A 13,001-nucleotide genomic window follows, 5' to 3' on the forward strand; every position below is an offset into this window, starting at 1 on the left:
TTAGCCTTGGGAGACTGTACTTTTTTAGGAATTTGTCCATTTCTTTTTTTTTGTTTGTTTGTTTTTGTTTTTTTGTTTGTTTGTTTTTTTGTGGTACGTGGGCCTCTTACTGTTGTGGCTTCTCCCATTGCGGAGCACAGGCTCCAGACGCGCAGGCTCAGTGGCCATGGCTCACGGGCCCAGCCACTCCACGGCATGTGGGATCTTCCCAGACCGGGGAACGAACCCGTGTCCCCTGCATCGGCAGGCGGACTCTCAACCACTGCGCCACCAGGGAAGCCTGTCCATTTCTTTTAAGTTGTCCATTGTATTGGCATATAGTTGTCCTTACTAATCTCTTATGATCCTATGTATTTCTGTGGTGTTGGTTGTAACTAATTTTTTGTTTCTGATTTTATTGATTTGGGCCCTCATTTTTCTTGATGAGTCTGAGAAAGATATTTCAATTTTTTTACCTTTTCCTATCTCAGGTCTGGGTCACAAGGTGACTGACTGCAGAATCCCGGGGGCCTCGTGGCTAATGCTGGCTCACTGGTGTGTGGAGTCAGGGTCCAGGAGACCCCATGCATTTGCTCACCCACTGGTGGGTAAAGCCAGGTCCTGGGGCTAGTGCTGGCCTACTGGCGGGCAGAAACAGGTCCTGGAGTCTGGATGCAGGGCCTAGGTGTCCCAGAGCTGGTGTCAGATGGCTGGTGGTTGGGGCTGGTTCCTGACACAGTTGGGTGTGGGGTCTTGGGGATTCTGAAGCTTCTGTTATCTTGGTAGTGGGTGGGGCAGGTATGTAGAGCTGCGGTTTTCTTTTGGCTGGTGTCTCCCCTCTGGTAGGTAGGGCTGGGTCCTGGGGTCTCTGGCTGGAGAGCCCTGGGCTGTCCCAGGGCTATTGCCTGTGGTCTGCTGTGTAGGGCCGGGCCCTGAGCCCTCTGGTGGCAGGGCTTTGCACAGAGGGTCTTAAATCAGCCTGTCTTCCTGTGGGTGGGCCTGTGTTCCCATGCAGTTAGTTACTTGACCTGAGGCATCCCAGCACTGGCACCCACAGGCTGTTGAGTGGGGCAGGGCTGGGACCTGAGGCTGATAAGCTAGAGGGATGGTTCCATAATGGCACTTGCCAGCATCAGTGTCCACCTGGTAGAACAAGCTCCCCAAAATGACTGCCACAGTGTCTTGTGTCCCCAGGGGAGCTGCAGATGCCTCCTGCCTCTCTGGAAGACTTTTCAAGAGCAGCAAGTAGGCGTAACCCAGGCTCCTATCAAATTACTGCTTCTGCCCTGGGTGCCGGAGCAGGTGAGGTTTTGTGTGCACTCTTAAGAGAGTTGGAGTTACTATTTCCCTCAGCCCTCTGGGACTCCTGAAAGTAAGCCCCACTGGCCTTCAAAGTCAAATGCTCTGGGGGCTCATCTTCCCAGTGCAGGGCTTCTGGGCTGGGGAGCCCAACATGGGGCTCAGACCTCTCACTCCTTTGGGAGAAGCTCTGCAATTGTAATTATTCTCCCATTTGTGGGTCGCCCATCTGGAGTTACGAGACTTGTTTGTATCATGACTCTACCCCTGCTACCCATCTACTTGTGGTTCCTTTTTATCTTTAGTTGTATATCTTTTCTGGTAGGTTCTGTTTTTTTGCATCAGTGGTTCTGCAACTAGTGATTTTGTTGTGCATGTGAGAGGTGGTGAGTTCAGGATCTTTCTACTCTGCCATCTTGACTGATCTGATTCATTAGACTATCTTCAAGTGAACTAAGGAATGTGGTCTGGGCTTCTGTTTCACACAGTGTATGGTGCCTAGAACTGAACACTCACCTCAGAGTGGAGTGGGATCATCGCCATACTTACTTGACAGGCAGTTCTTGTAAAAAAAGTAGCTTGGGATCATATATGCTCTCATCCCACTGCACGTTCATATTGACAAACCTAACATTTCTCTTTTTTTTAATAATTTTTTTTTTTTAATTTTTGGCTGCATTGGGTCTTCGTTGCTGCACGTGGGTTTTTCTCTAGTTGTGGCGAGTGGGGGCTACTCTTCATTGCAGTGTGTGGACTTCTCATTGCGGTGGCTTCTTGTTGCAGAGCACGGGCTCTAGGCGTATGGGCTTCAGTAGTTGTGGCTCGCGGGCTCAGTAGTTGTGACACGTGGGCTGTAGAGTGCAGGCTCAGTAGTTGTGGTGCATGGGCGTAGTTGCTCCGTGGCATGTGGGATCTTCCCAGACCAAGGCTCGAACCCGTGTCCCCTGCATTGGCAGACGGGTTCTTAACCACTGGGCCACCAGGGAAGCCCCACATATTGGAGAACTTTTAAATTGCCTTTCTCAAGTACACTGTCTCTGACGTTGCTTATATTTATTTATTTACCTAATTCTCCTCAACTCCCCCCCAAATATTTAGTTTTTAGTGATCCATCCAAACAACGTTTTCCAAGATGCTTTAACTACTGCCCTTATTTCTTTTTAAAAATCTCAAAATACCTAAATAATGAATTCTGTCTGCTGAGTAAGAGCATATGAAGTGATTTATTGAACTGGTTAAGATCCATTATATACAGGTAGAAACCATCAAAATTGTACAGGGAACCATTAAGAATATTGGTAAAGACAGTTTTACAGACAGAACGACAACTGGAAAATAGTTTTAACATACACAACATAAAATTATGAAAAAAATGTAGAACACAAATTGTTCTACCAAATAGATTCCAAGGTTATTTAAAAGTCTGCTATGCAAACTTTAAGTTGAAAAATGTGTTCAATGGGGTTACATGGTTTAAAATAATTAAGTATAATGTAAAAATTAAGTTGTTTTATTCCTCACTGCAAATGGGAGAGGAACCAAAACTTTTTACTCCAAATCTATACATTTTGAAAAATAATTTATATGTCTAGCACAAAGAAAATTGAGAATGTTTACAGTTCTGTAAACGATGCCTTTCATGAAATGCAAACTGCATCAGTTTTAACAGTTAAAAATTGTGCAGTCAGAAATAGACTGTTCCCTTTAAGGTACAATTGTACCTTCATTGGCTTTATACCTGAGCACCAAAGCTGTAGTTCTAAATGCCGTCTTGGAAAGCTATTCTGAAAATGAGCAAGAAATCAAAACTAGCCTGTTATTATCTGGAGAATTAGGCACCAAGAAGGAGATTATCTCCTTAGAAATGCAGTATTAACAATAGAGAAGGTTCAGTTAAGCAGCTGACAGATCTCCTTGTGAACACAGCAAAGGAAATCCACATAGGAGGATCCTCCATAAAGTCCTTTGTCTTCTACCAGGAACTGTCGGAAAACCATTTCTGGCTGTTCTCTCTGCTTTACTATCGTGAGCTAGGAAAAAAAACAACAAGGCAGCTGGATGTAAACATTTTCTGGATGTGGCTAAATTTTGTATCCTTCAATTTCTCCAAAATTACATAACGTCCACTGTCTGTGAGGCCTTGGAGGATGATAGGAAAGTGCCTATTATCCAGAGTGGAGAGAGGCAGTGACCCCCAAACCACAAAAACCAAGACATACAATTAATTATAAGTGGCAACAGTGAAACATAAGCCGAGTGCTACGGGAAAGGCTTCACAATGTAGTGACTGTACTGAACCTTAAAGGACAGGGTGGGATTTCCTTAAGGAGGTGGGGGCCGAGCTAGCACTCCATGCGGGGACCACATACAAAAGACACTGTCCTGCCTGGCATGTAAACTAGCCCACACTTCTGAAAGGCAATGGGAGGTGATGCCTCTGGGTTCTGTAGGGGATGTGGTCCAGTGAAGGTGCTGAAGAACAACTGGTCATGGCACCTAGAATGCACTGGGGGGATGAGGGAAACCAGACAGGAAGCGCTTGGAAGCATCTAGGTGGGAGATGATGAGGATCTGAATTAGGCAGCGTAGGTGCAAAGGAAGTGGATGAAAAAGAAAACGTAAAGTTCTTAAACCACTAAAATTAATAAATTCTTCAAGCATTCAAAACAATTTTTACACTGATTACATGTGGAAATGATAATATTTCGGATATACTAGGTTAATAAAATCCATTATCAAAATGGATTTTTTACATTTGAATTGTGGCTACTACCAAGTATAGAATTGCACGTGCAGCTTGCATTATTGGACAGTGCTGCTCTAGAGGAAGAGGCACATGGAGAAGAACCCAGAAGAGGGCAGTCCGTCATGAATCCTCTGAGCCCTTCTACTTACTGACCGCCCCCTTAACTCACTCTGTTTCAGGAATTCAGAGCAGATGATCAGAACGGTCAGAATTTGGTATCTGTTGAGCCATGAGCATGGTTAATGGAGCCACACATGCAAATCATTGTCTCCACCTGCCTCCTGTATAATTCAGAAGAGCCAGGGCATCATCTTACTTCCTTTCACGTGCGGAATCACCCAAAGGGCCTGCGGCTACTAGCTTCACGCCAGCTGCAGCGAGGAAGGTTTGTTACATATTGGCTGGGAGGGCCCTGCTTCCTACTGCTGCTTTATATAGGCTTTTCTTTTTTTTTTTTAATCAAGTAGAATAGTGTTGTCAACATGGCTTGCTTTTATTCCTTTATGTTATTTTGGCCGGGGCCTTCGGCTGATAAACTCTGAACCAACCCCGAACTAATAATAATATAACAACCGCTTGCTACCATTACAAGCCAGCTAATTCCATGTGGATATGGACACGTGTGATGTCTTGGCTTGTCAGTGCCAAGCCCTGGGAGCTGACACTGGAACAGCTGTGTGGATAGTCATATTCCACTCTGACGTGGGGAAAGAAACTAACCCCTTCATGGAAACATCTCCAAAGGAGTTTAAGATGTGCATCCTGGTGAGCCTGAAACCAAGGCGATTTTCTCTTTCCTTGTGTTTTCTCCACCTTTCCCCAGGTGCCACTAGGATCTCTGCCATTGTCCATTATTGGCAACAGCAACGTGGGTCCAGCCTCAGTGACACAACTCAGGCTGAGACTGGGCAGAATAAAAACCATTGTGGAGGGAAGGATTTGAGACCTTGATTTCCTTAGAATTTAATTTCTCTATGGAAATTAATGGAAGTTCATATTGCTCATCTGTGGGGTATTTTCTAATGCTGCCATTCACTTAGGTTATTTTTTTGGTTTTCATGTGGTACTCGCTGTAAAACCTTGTCTGATGAATGCATCTGGCCATGATGTAAAGTGGGAGATGGACTTGGGAGTGAATTTTGGCCTTGGGGGGAAACTCAACCATAAGGTAAAGTAATTCATATCCTGCTCTACCATTCGAGTCTCTACAAAGTTGGACCACCCAGCACTTGTTGGCGGAAGGTCTCAGGGAATTGCGTTTATAGAAGTGGGGGGTATGCTATCTTGACACGCTAGTGGTCTTCTCCTCAAGGGGTACACCACACAAATCAGAGGAGAAAACACTGGGATGGATTGGGAATCCATATTTTGTTACCCTCCGTAACATTTCTACAGGGAGGGACATAGCTCTGTGGAGTGGGGGAAGAACAGCAAAATGGTCACTGTTGGTCTCCTTCCCAGCTTCCTGTGTGTCCTCTCCAAGAAATGACTGGCTAATTCAAGAGGTCTAAGTCTGATATTCTCTGGGCCAGCTCACCAGTGGCCTTACAGAATTATTGTACTTCATAAGCCATTTTCGTCTCTCATTGCCTATTTCACAGGGAACAGATAAAAGGTAGCAGTGATTAGGATGGCCCAGAAGGAGTATGTTGAATGAAAGGAGAAGAGAGCCACGGATATAACTTAAGAGAACAGCAACTCTTTTTAAGGGGCAGATGACTGAAGAGAAGCCAGAGGAAAAAGGTCAGTGAGAAAGGAGAAGAATCAGGAGAGTATGATGTTTTGAAATCTAACAGAAGAGAAAAACTGAGGAAAGAAGTAGTATTTGATCTTGTAAATTCTGTAAAGGGATCGAGAATAAAATGTCTTTAGCAATTTGGCAGTTCATCGAAAACTGGAGAGATGGGAATAAGGAACTATAAGCAGTTTACACAGATGACTTTTCAGCAAGCATGGCAGTAAAACGCCTGCTGTGCTGCTAGTGTTCAATACAAATCTGTGGGATGAAATGAAAGGAAAAGGAAGCAGAATCTTGGAGAAGCAGCAGCTTCAAAGAAGGTAGATTTGAACAGCTTGGAAAGTGGAAAGGAGCCGATGGGGAGGGAGTTATCCAGAAAACACAAGAGGAAGGAGAGAGAGTTTGGAGCCTGGGTGACCACGAGCAGGGCAGCAGGGCAGCAGGGCAGCAGGGCAGGGGTAGAGTTTATCAGTAAGGCATTTGATTTAGGTAATCTGGGAACACACAGTGATAGGAATCTTTTTTTGTTGTTGTTCCCCCACAAATGTAAGACTGTGCAGACAGTGACGTCTAAGAGGGCTGATTTTCTGAAAAACTAATTAGCATAATCTAGAAGGTAGCAGTGCCTTCTGGGTTTGATTTTGCTATCTTTGACCCTTCCATTTCAGCTTTCTCAATCTTAGTCAATCTTGACTCTTTCAAAGAGATTTAAAGACTCCTTAAATGTGTTTTCATTTCCTTTGTGTGGTCCATTTTCAAAAGTTGGAGGAAAGCATGCAAAACCAAGTGCATTGGACTAAACAGCCAGGGTCAGGCCTGTGTCTGTCGTGACCTAGCTGTGCAACCCTGACCAAGTGAGTGAACAGTGAACTCCTTTGAGCCTCACTTTCGTATCTGCTAAATGGCGATGGGGGGAGCTGAAAGGCTAGGCGTGGACCAGGTATCTCCTAGATTCCCTTAGCTCTCACATCTCTGGATTTTAGATTTTCAAAATCTTTATACAGATGATACCGTGAAAAATGTCAAGGATTTTACAAACAACAGATAAGTTTGCCACTGGTACATAAAAAAATCTGATTAAATGTTCAAGCTAAAATTATTTTATTACACAATTGCTTATATTTTATTTACATATCATATTTGGAGCTTACCCCAGCTATTTTAATAACCAAAGCTGACCTGACCTTGATAAGGGGTTACTGGAGCAGGTGGGAGAAAGCAGAGGAGAGCAAAGGGTTTTTTCCCCTGGAAGGAAAGCAGAGGAGAGCACAAGGGTGAGCCCCATGTTTAGTTTGGCCTCTTCTCTGCAAATGGGGTCAGTGGTGGAGACGCAGCTGCTACCGCGGGGACAAAGGTGGGTCATCCCTGCTGTGCATTCTGAGGACCAGCGGTCTTCAGTTTGTGTTTCATAAGAGACCCTAGGATTTCATTACATGTCTCCAGGGCGTTCAGAGAGTGCAGAACATGTTTATTTTGAACCTCCTCTGCCATCTCTAGGTCCTGTCCTAAAACTGAACCCAAGTAGTGATGTAAAAACAGTTCTGGAAAGGTTTTATGTTCACCCAGATGTCCTAGAGATTATAAAGCTCTTTATTAGTTCAAATTTCCTAAGTTCTACCTAAAGTTGATGTTTGCATGTGTGAGTATCAATGGTAAAGAATGTTGACGTTAACTGATAATCACATTTATGTTTCAGGGGGAAAATGGCCCCATAATACCCTGGCTCCTGTAGAGGCCTGCCTTCAGGTGAGTGTCTATACCTCTGCAGGAAGTAGTACAGTCATAGACCACTGTCATCTGTACATTCCAAATTCCAGGAGATTCTAATATTGAGCTTGAGAAGGAAGACAGAGGTGAGTACGTGGGACTTAGCGACAAGGCATAATTTTCCTGAGATACAGACATTTTAAACTCCTTTCCTCAAACTCAAAAAGGAGTCCTTAGAAGGAGTAGAATAGCAAAATTTTTCAGAGATCATAAATCAAAAATTGTAAAATCCAAATATAACACACGTTCTAAGTAATTTTAAGCACTGATGGAAAAATCATTTCAAAGCCTGTTAATAATATCAATTGTTTCTAAGTTAATACTTAGTAAGATGACCCATGGTGAACCCATGGTGATAGCTGTTTTATTTTTATATGTTTGTGATTGACAAGTAGGTAGATATACTTAGAGGTTAATGTGAGTTTTCTATTAAAAAAAAAAATCATGTTATAAAAATATAGGACATGCATTTTAAAAGTTTGTAAGGAAATTTTTTTTAAAAGACTTGAAAAAAGAAAAATAATCTCATTCTTACCTTCATTGAATATGGCCACTTCTGTTGGATAACACCCATTATCTTTCTGAGTGTTTGTGAGTACGGGTTTCCCAGCTCAGGCAATAATGTCTAAATTTAAGAAATTCAAGTTTAAGTTTCAGTACAATTTCTGACATTTAGATAGAAGCAGAATGAGATTACTAGAATGTTAAAGTTAAAAAACATCCTTCTAAACCATATACTGAACTCTTGGCTTAGTTCATTTACCTAAAAAACAAAAATATGAAAAAAATGTACTAAAAACTATTCATACTTATCAGCATGCATTTCCACCAATGAACTCTCTTTTGAAAATAAAAATCCTCCCCTGGAACTTGACACATGTATATCACTGAAATGACACAAAGGGTGTTATGTTTTTTTACAAAGGATGTCTTTGACCCATTCACCATGATTTTAATCCCTTTGCAAGACGGATATTTTCAAGGCTATGTTGTGTGAGAAAAGGACACACTTTATTCCTTCAGCGGATCAGTTGCAGGACCCTGAGGCATTACCGCATTTGGAAAATGCTATCCAAATACCACTGTTCCAACATGAAAATAAACCACCAAATGTGATTTCTCAAAGGGAATGTGGCCTCTTAGATTTCCCTGAAATCTGGTTCATGGTGAACAAAAGATAACTACCTAGCCGCATGTGGCCCCTGGGGGATGCGAAAGATCTGGACTTAGATGTCCTCCATTAAGACAGTAAAATGCTAATGCTTCTAAGCAAGAAGACACCAAGAGCTAATACATCATCTTTGAGTTAGCCATTGAAAAAGTGACTTAGAACATTTTACCACAAAGTCACAAGTCTCAGGAAAAGATCATGGCCAATATTTTTCACAGGAGTTGTTAAAAAAAAAAAAAAAGGCAGGAAATTCATTACTTATATTCACATTCCACTCCCTCTGTGTATTCGTTGACATTAAGACTATTAAGATCTTTTTATTAAAAAAAAAACAAGTATACTTCATATATATGTCTCAAAGTGCCAACTGCCTCTAAAAAGAAAGCAACATTTAAGAATTTGTATATTACTGCAAAACAAAGAAAAAATATACTTACCATATCTGTGTTGACATGTGCAAAAGATGGCACGTTAAATATTCCTTGGATGAGTTCCGGTGGGCTACTTACTCCCAACCATAAGAACATGTTCAGACCATTAGCCAACAGGAATATCCCTTCTTCTGAAAGACGGGTCTCAGAGCAACGAATAGCAGCAGGTAATGTTGTACTCTTGACATCTAATGTGTGCTATGCAGGCAAAGGCAAGAGAGTTAGAAACTCCCTCTTTCTTCCCTTCCTTCTTTCCTCTCTTTTCTTTTCCCCTCCCTCCCTTCCTCCTTTCTTCCTTCCAGTACATATTTAATGAGTTCCTACTATGTACTAGTCCTATCTACTACTACCCTACTAGTCATTAGACAATAATCCCTGCTTTATACAGCTAACCATTTTCTGGAGGGAAGAAGAGACAACAAATAATCTAAGTTAAATATATAGAAATGTAGATGGTGTTAAGAGTTACAAAGAAAAGAAGCAGGAAAGTGGGATACGGCATGTCCGTGGTGGCAGTGGTCGTAGTGTTACGGTTTTAAATAGGGGAGCCCAGGAAGACTTGTTGAAAAGATAACTTTTGAGTAAAGACCTGAGGGCACGCGTGGAGGGCCGTGGGGGGATCTGGGGACGGGCATTCCAGATGGAGGGAACTGGTGCAGAGGTCCTGAGGCGAGAGCTTATCTGGGATGTTCAAGGATCAGCAAGGAGGCCAGTGTGGCTGGAGTGGAGTGAGAAAGGGGAGAGTAATAAGATGAGTCAGACAGAAAGGAGGGCAGCGTAGCACAGGCAGCACTGGGCCAGGGCAGTAAGAACTTTGGCTTTTACTGAAATGCGAAATCCTGGAGTGTTCTGAGTAGCGCAGGGACATGAGCTGACAATTGTTTTAACAGGATCGCTCTAACTTCTGTGCCAAAACCAGACGAGGGGCAAGCAAGGAGACTTGTTAGGAGGGACTGCGGCGGGGTCCGCAGGAGAGGTGACTGTGCTTGAGTCTGGGTGGTGACGTATGGGGGGTGAAAAGTGGTCAGCCTCTGGATTATCTTGGAAAGGAGAGCCGACATGTTTGCTGATGGATGAGACGGGGTGGGTGAGGAAGAAAGCAGCCAGGGGTGACTGCAGGACGTTGGTCCTGAAGAACCGGAAGGAGGGAGGGGTGATAAATGGAGATGGGGAAGACTGCAGGAGAAGCAGGCGTGGGAGGTCCAATCAGGACTCAGTTTAAGATGTCCGTTAACACGCTCACGGAGAGATGCTCGGGAGGCTACGGGCACAGACACATCCACAGTCAGGGCAGCGGTACTGCTGGAGATAGGAACTTGGGAACCATCAGTATAGAAATGTTGCTGAGAGCATAGGTAAGACCCCCAAGGGATTAAGCGTAGATGGACAGGAGAAGCTTCCCTGGACTGAGCTCCGGGGTACTTGAACAGGGAAAACAGGGTAAACTAGCAAAGGAAGCAGGAGAGAAACTGGGACAAACCAAGTAAAGAGGGTGTTTCCAGAGGGAGAAAACTCTGTCAGATGCTGTGGACAGGTCAGAAAAGAGAAGGACTGCCCACTGGGTTTAGCAAGGCGATTTCAGTGGAGTGGTGATGTTCATGTCCCTAAGAGTCTAGTTTCTCTGGCACATAGTTGATAATCCAATTTTATATGAAAATCAATTGTTTGTTAACAGTTTACATCTAACATTCATACTGATTGAAAGGCTCAATAGCCTGGGTATGAGTTTGGATACAGGAGTTAGAAATAAGCCATCAGCCTGACCCCCTCTTACCCCTCAATTATAACTTGTTAGGTCTCAAGGGAGGGAGTCTAGTCAGAGAGTACAGGGGCATTCACGACATCAAGGATTACCCCTAAATGCGTAGAATATATTGCCCAGTAAACTCTCTGAGGACAAGCACAGTTCCTTCCGTGTACAGTGTAGGTAGCCTCAAATATATGCTGATTTGTAAACAAACCCCTGATAGCATTTGCTCAAGACTAATCATAGCCATTCTGATGAAATGTGGTGACTCTTAGACATTCATTCATATACCGTCTAAAAACATAACGTGTGTGCACGTGAAATCCCACATACACACGTATTAGTTGCCTTTCATGCCGTAAGGCTGGATTTCTTCAACAACTTGTCAACGCGCTTTTCAATCTGCCTATTCAATTGAAGATTACCAATTTGGGAACGAGGAAGGAAAAGCAGTCATCTGAAGGATTCCGTGAATAACTCCGCAGATCCGCCCACCACCCCCACAGACCCCGAGAGCGCGGGTTGAAGCGCATGCGCAGCTCGCCCAGAGCCCCGGCGCTCAGGCCCACACGACGCGTTGTGAAGCCCACGCGTGACCCGTAAGTTTCTTGTTAAGAACGAAATGTTTCAGACGTAACATACGGCAAAAGGCAAAATACGATTCCCTTCCAGACTCCTCTAGGAAATGCGCCAGCGCGGCGTGCTTACTATCGGCCGAAGCTGTGGGTAGAAGAAAAGCTGAGAGTCGGCCACGCCCATGGTCATGACCAGCTGCCTCTGGTAGGCCCGCTCATCCGTTGCGATCTCTGGTCTGCCGAGCAGCACACAGTTTTTTAACAAACAGTTCATGTACACTGGCAGTACTTTCATGGAATCTGGTAAAATGAGCTGGAAGAGAGAGACGTTGGTTTCAGATGCTTGGTCTTTACCGAAAATCAAGACCTGCAGCACTTTACCTGTAAAATAGAAAGGTTTGCTGTTGAGATTGTGGAGAGGATGAAATGGTAACCCACGTGAAGCACCCAGAGCGCGGAAACTGGCACAGAGCAGGTACCGAGAGAGCGGCAGGCGGTTTTCTTTTCTCTTCTCTAGCGCTCCAGCAGCTCGGTGTAGTGCTTCTCAGCCCAACTCACCGCCGGGGGCCCGGCCCGGCGCTGCCTCTCGGCCGCTGTGGGACGCTGAGCGAATTCCTTACCCTCTCTTCCCCTCGGTTTTCTCTTCTAAAAAAGGAACAGTAGCCCCTCTACTTCATGATCACGGGGCCGTTACGAGGATTAAATTATTTCCCATTTGTGAAGCACTCACAATAGTGCGGGACAGACAGTATCATATACATGTTTATGAAATGAAATGAAATGTTATTTCCTAATCTGTATTACCAGCCTCTACCTCTTGAGTTCAAGAACAGCATTTCCAACTGCCCACGAGATCTCCCTTCCTCTATGCTCTTCACGCACCTGCTAGTCACAGACTCACCAGACACTGGATGGGTGCCACCACATCCCGGGCTCGCGCAAAGCATCGAGCATCTACAGAGGAGTGAGGCATAGTCCACATGCAAGACGTCTAATGTCCGCTGGGGATGATACACATGTAACAGGTAAACCATAATAAGGAAATTGCAATACCATATGTAGAAAATAAAACAAAGTGCTTCATGAATTTATCAGCTGTGTCACTACTGAATGCTAATGAAAACTCAAACTCCTACAATTCCACAAACATGTTCTTCCTGTTATGTTTCCTATTTTAGATATTAGAACTACCAGACGAACCCTAATTTCATTTTTTCTTTACCTTCAGTTAGTACATAAATTCTTTCTATTCTACCTTTATAATCCACCTGTACCTTCCTCTCCGCCCCCTCTTTCGCTCGTGTGACCTCATTCTGACTTCATTCTAACTGCCTCAAAGTACATACCAGAAAGTGACGCTCCAAATAATAACACAATTAAACAGCTCTAGAAACACAACTTAATGGGTAAAAAAACTACAAATAATTTGTAATTTGTAAAGTTACAAGTAATTTGCCTGTGTGTTTAACCTTCTTCCCAACTCAATTTTATAAATATGGCTAAGAATCAAGATCGACTGATCTGAATGTCACTTCCTTCTATTTAACA

At 43.8% G+C, this 13,001-nt stretch overlaps 2 protein-coding genes across 8 annotated transcripts in view; one reads left to right on the forward strand and one right to left on the reverse strand.

Annotated features, from left to right (window-relative positions):
* Positions 1–13,001, forward strand: part of METTL14 (methyltransferase 14, N6-adenosine-methyltransferase non-catalytic subunit) — a 72,351-nt gene that overhangs the window by 51,000 nt on the left and 8,350 nt on the right. For 2 of the 6 annotated variants that reach the window (XR_010841134.1, XR_009336207.2), the window contains exons 12-15: positions 4,204–4,409; positions 5,626–5,767; positions 7,459–7,508; positions 11,299–12,478. Coding sequence is in view for 1 of the 6 variants with exons in the window: in XM_059066747.2 (XP_058922730.1) it covers positions 4,204–4,220 (17 nt within the window). In the remaining 5 variants the exon portion in view is untranslated. Of the gene's footprint in view, positions 1–4,203; positions 4,567–5,625; positions 5,768–7,458; positions 7,509–11,298; positions 12,479–13,001 lie in introns of those variants that run through there. The other 4 variants (XR_010841135.1, XR_010841136.1, XR_010841137.1 and 1 more) reach the window with 4 other exon arrangements.
* SEC24D (SEC24 homolog D, COPII coat complex component) overlaps positions 2,477–13,001 on the reverse strand; it is a 112,446-nt gene continuing 101,921 nt past the window's right edge. For both annotated transcript variants that reach the window (XM_059066742.2, XM_059066741.2), the window contains exons 20-23: positions 11,587–11,766; positions 9,138–9,329; positions 8,065–8,154; positions 2,477–3,308 (exon numbers count right to left, since the gene is read on the reverse strand). In XM_059066742.2, coding sequence (XP_058922725.1) covers positions 3,168–3,308; positions 8,065–8,154; positions 9,138–9,329; positions 11,587–11,766 — 603 coding nt within the window. In that variant the 3' untranslated portion in view covers positions 2,477–3,167. The remainder of the gene's footprint in view (positions 3,309–8,064; positions 8,155–9,137; positions 9,330–11,586; positions 11,767–13,001) is intronic.

This window comes from Kogia breviceps, chromosome 6, assembly GCF_026419965.1.
Source record: "Kogia breviceps isolate mKogBre1 chromosome 6, mKogBre1 haplotype 1, whole genome shotgun sequence".
Classification (NCBI taxonomy): domain Eukaryota; kingdom Metazoa; phylum Chordata; class Mammalia; order Artiodactyla; family Physeteridae; genus Kogia; species Kogia breviceps.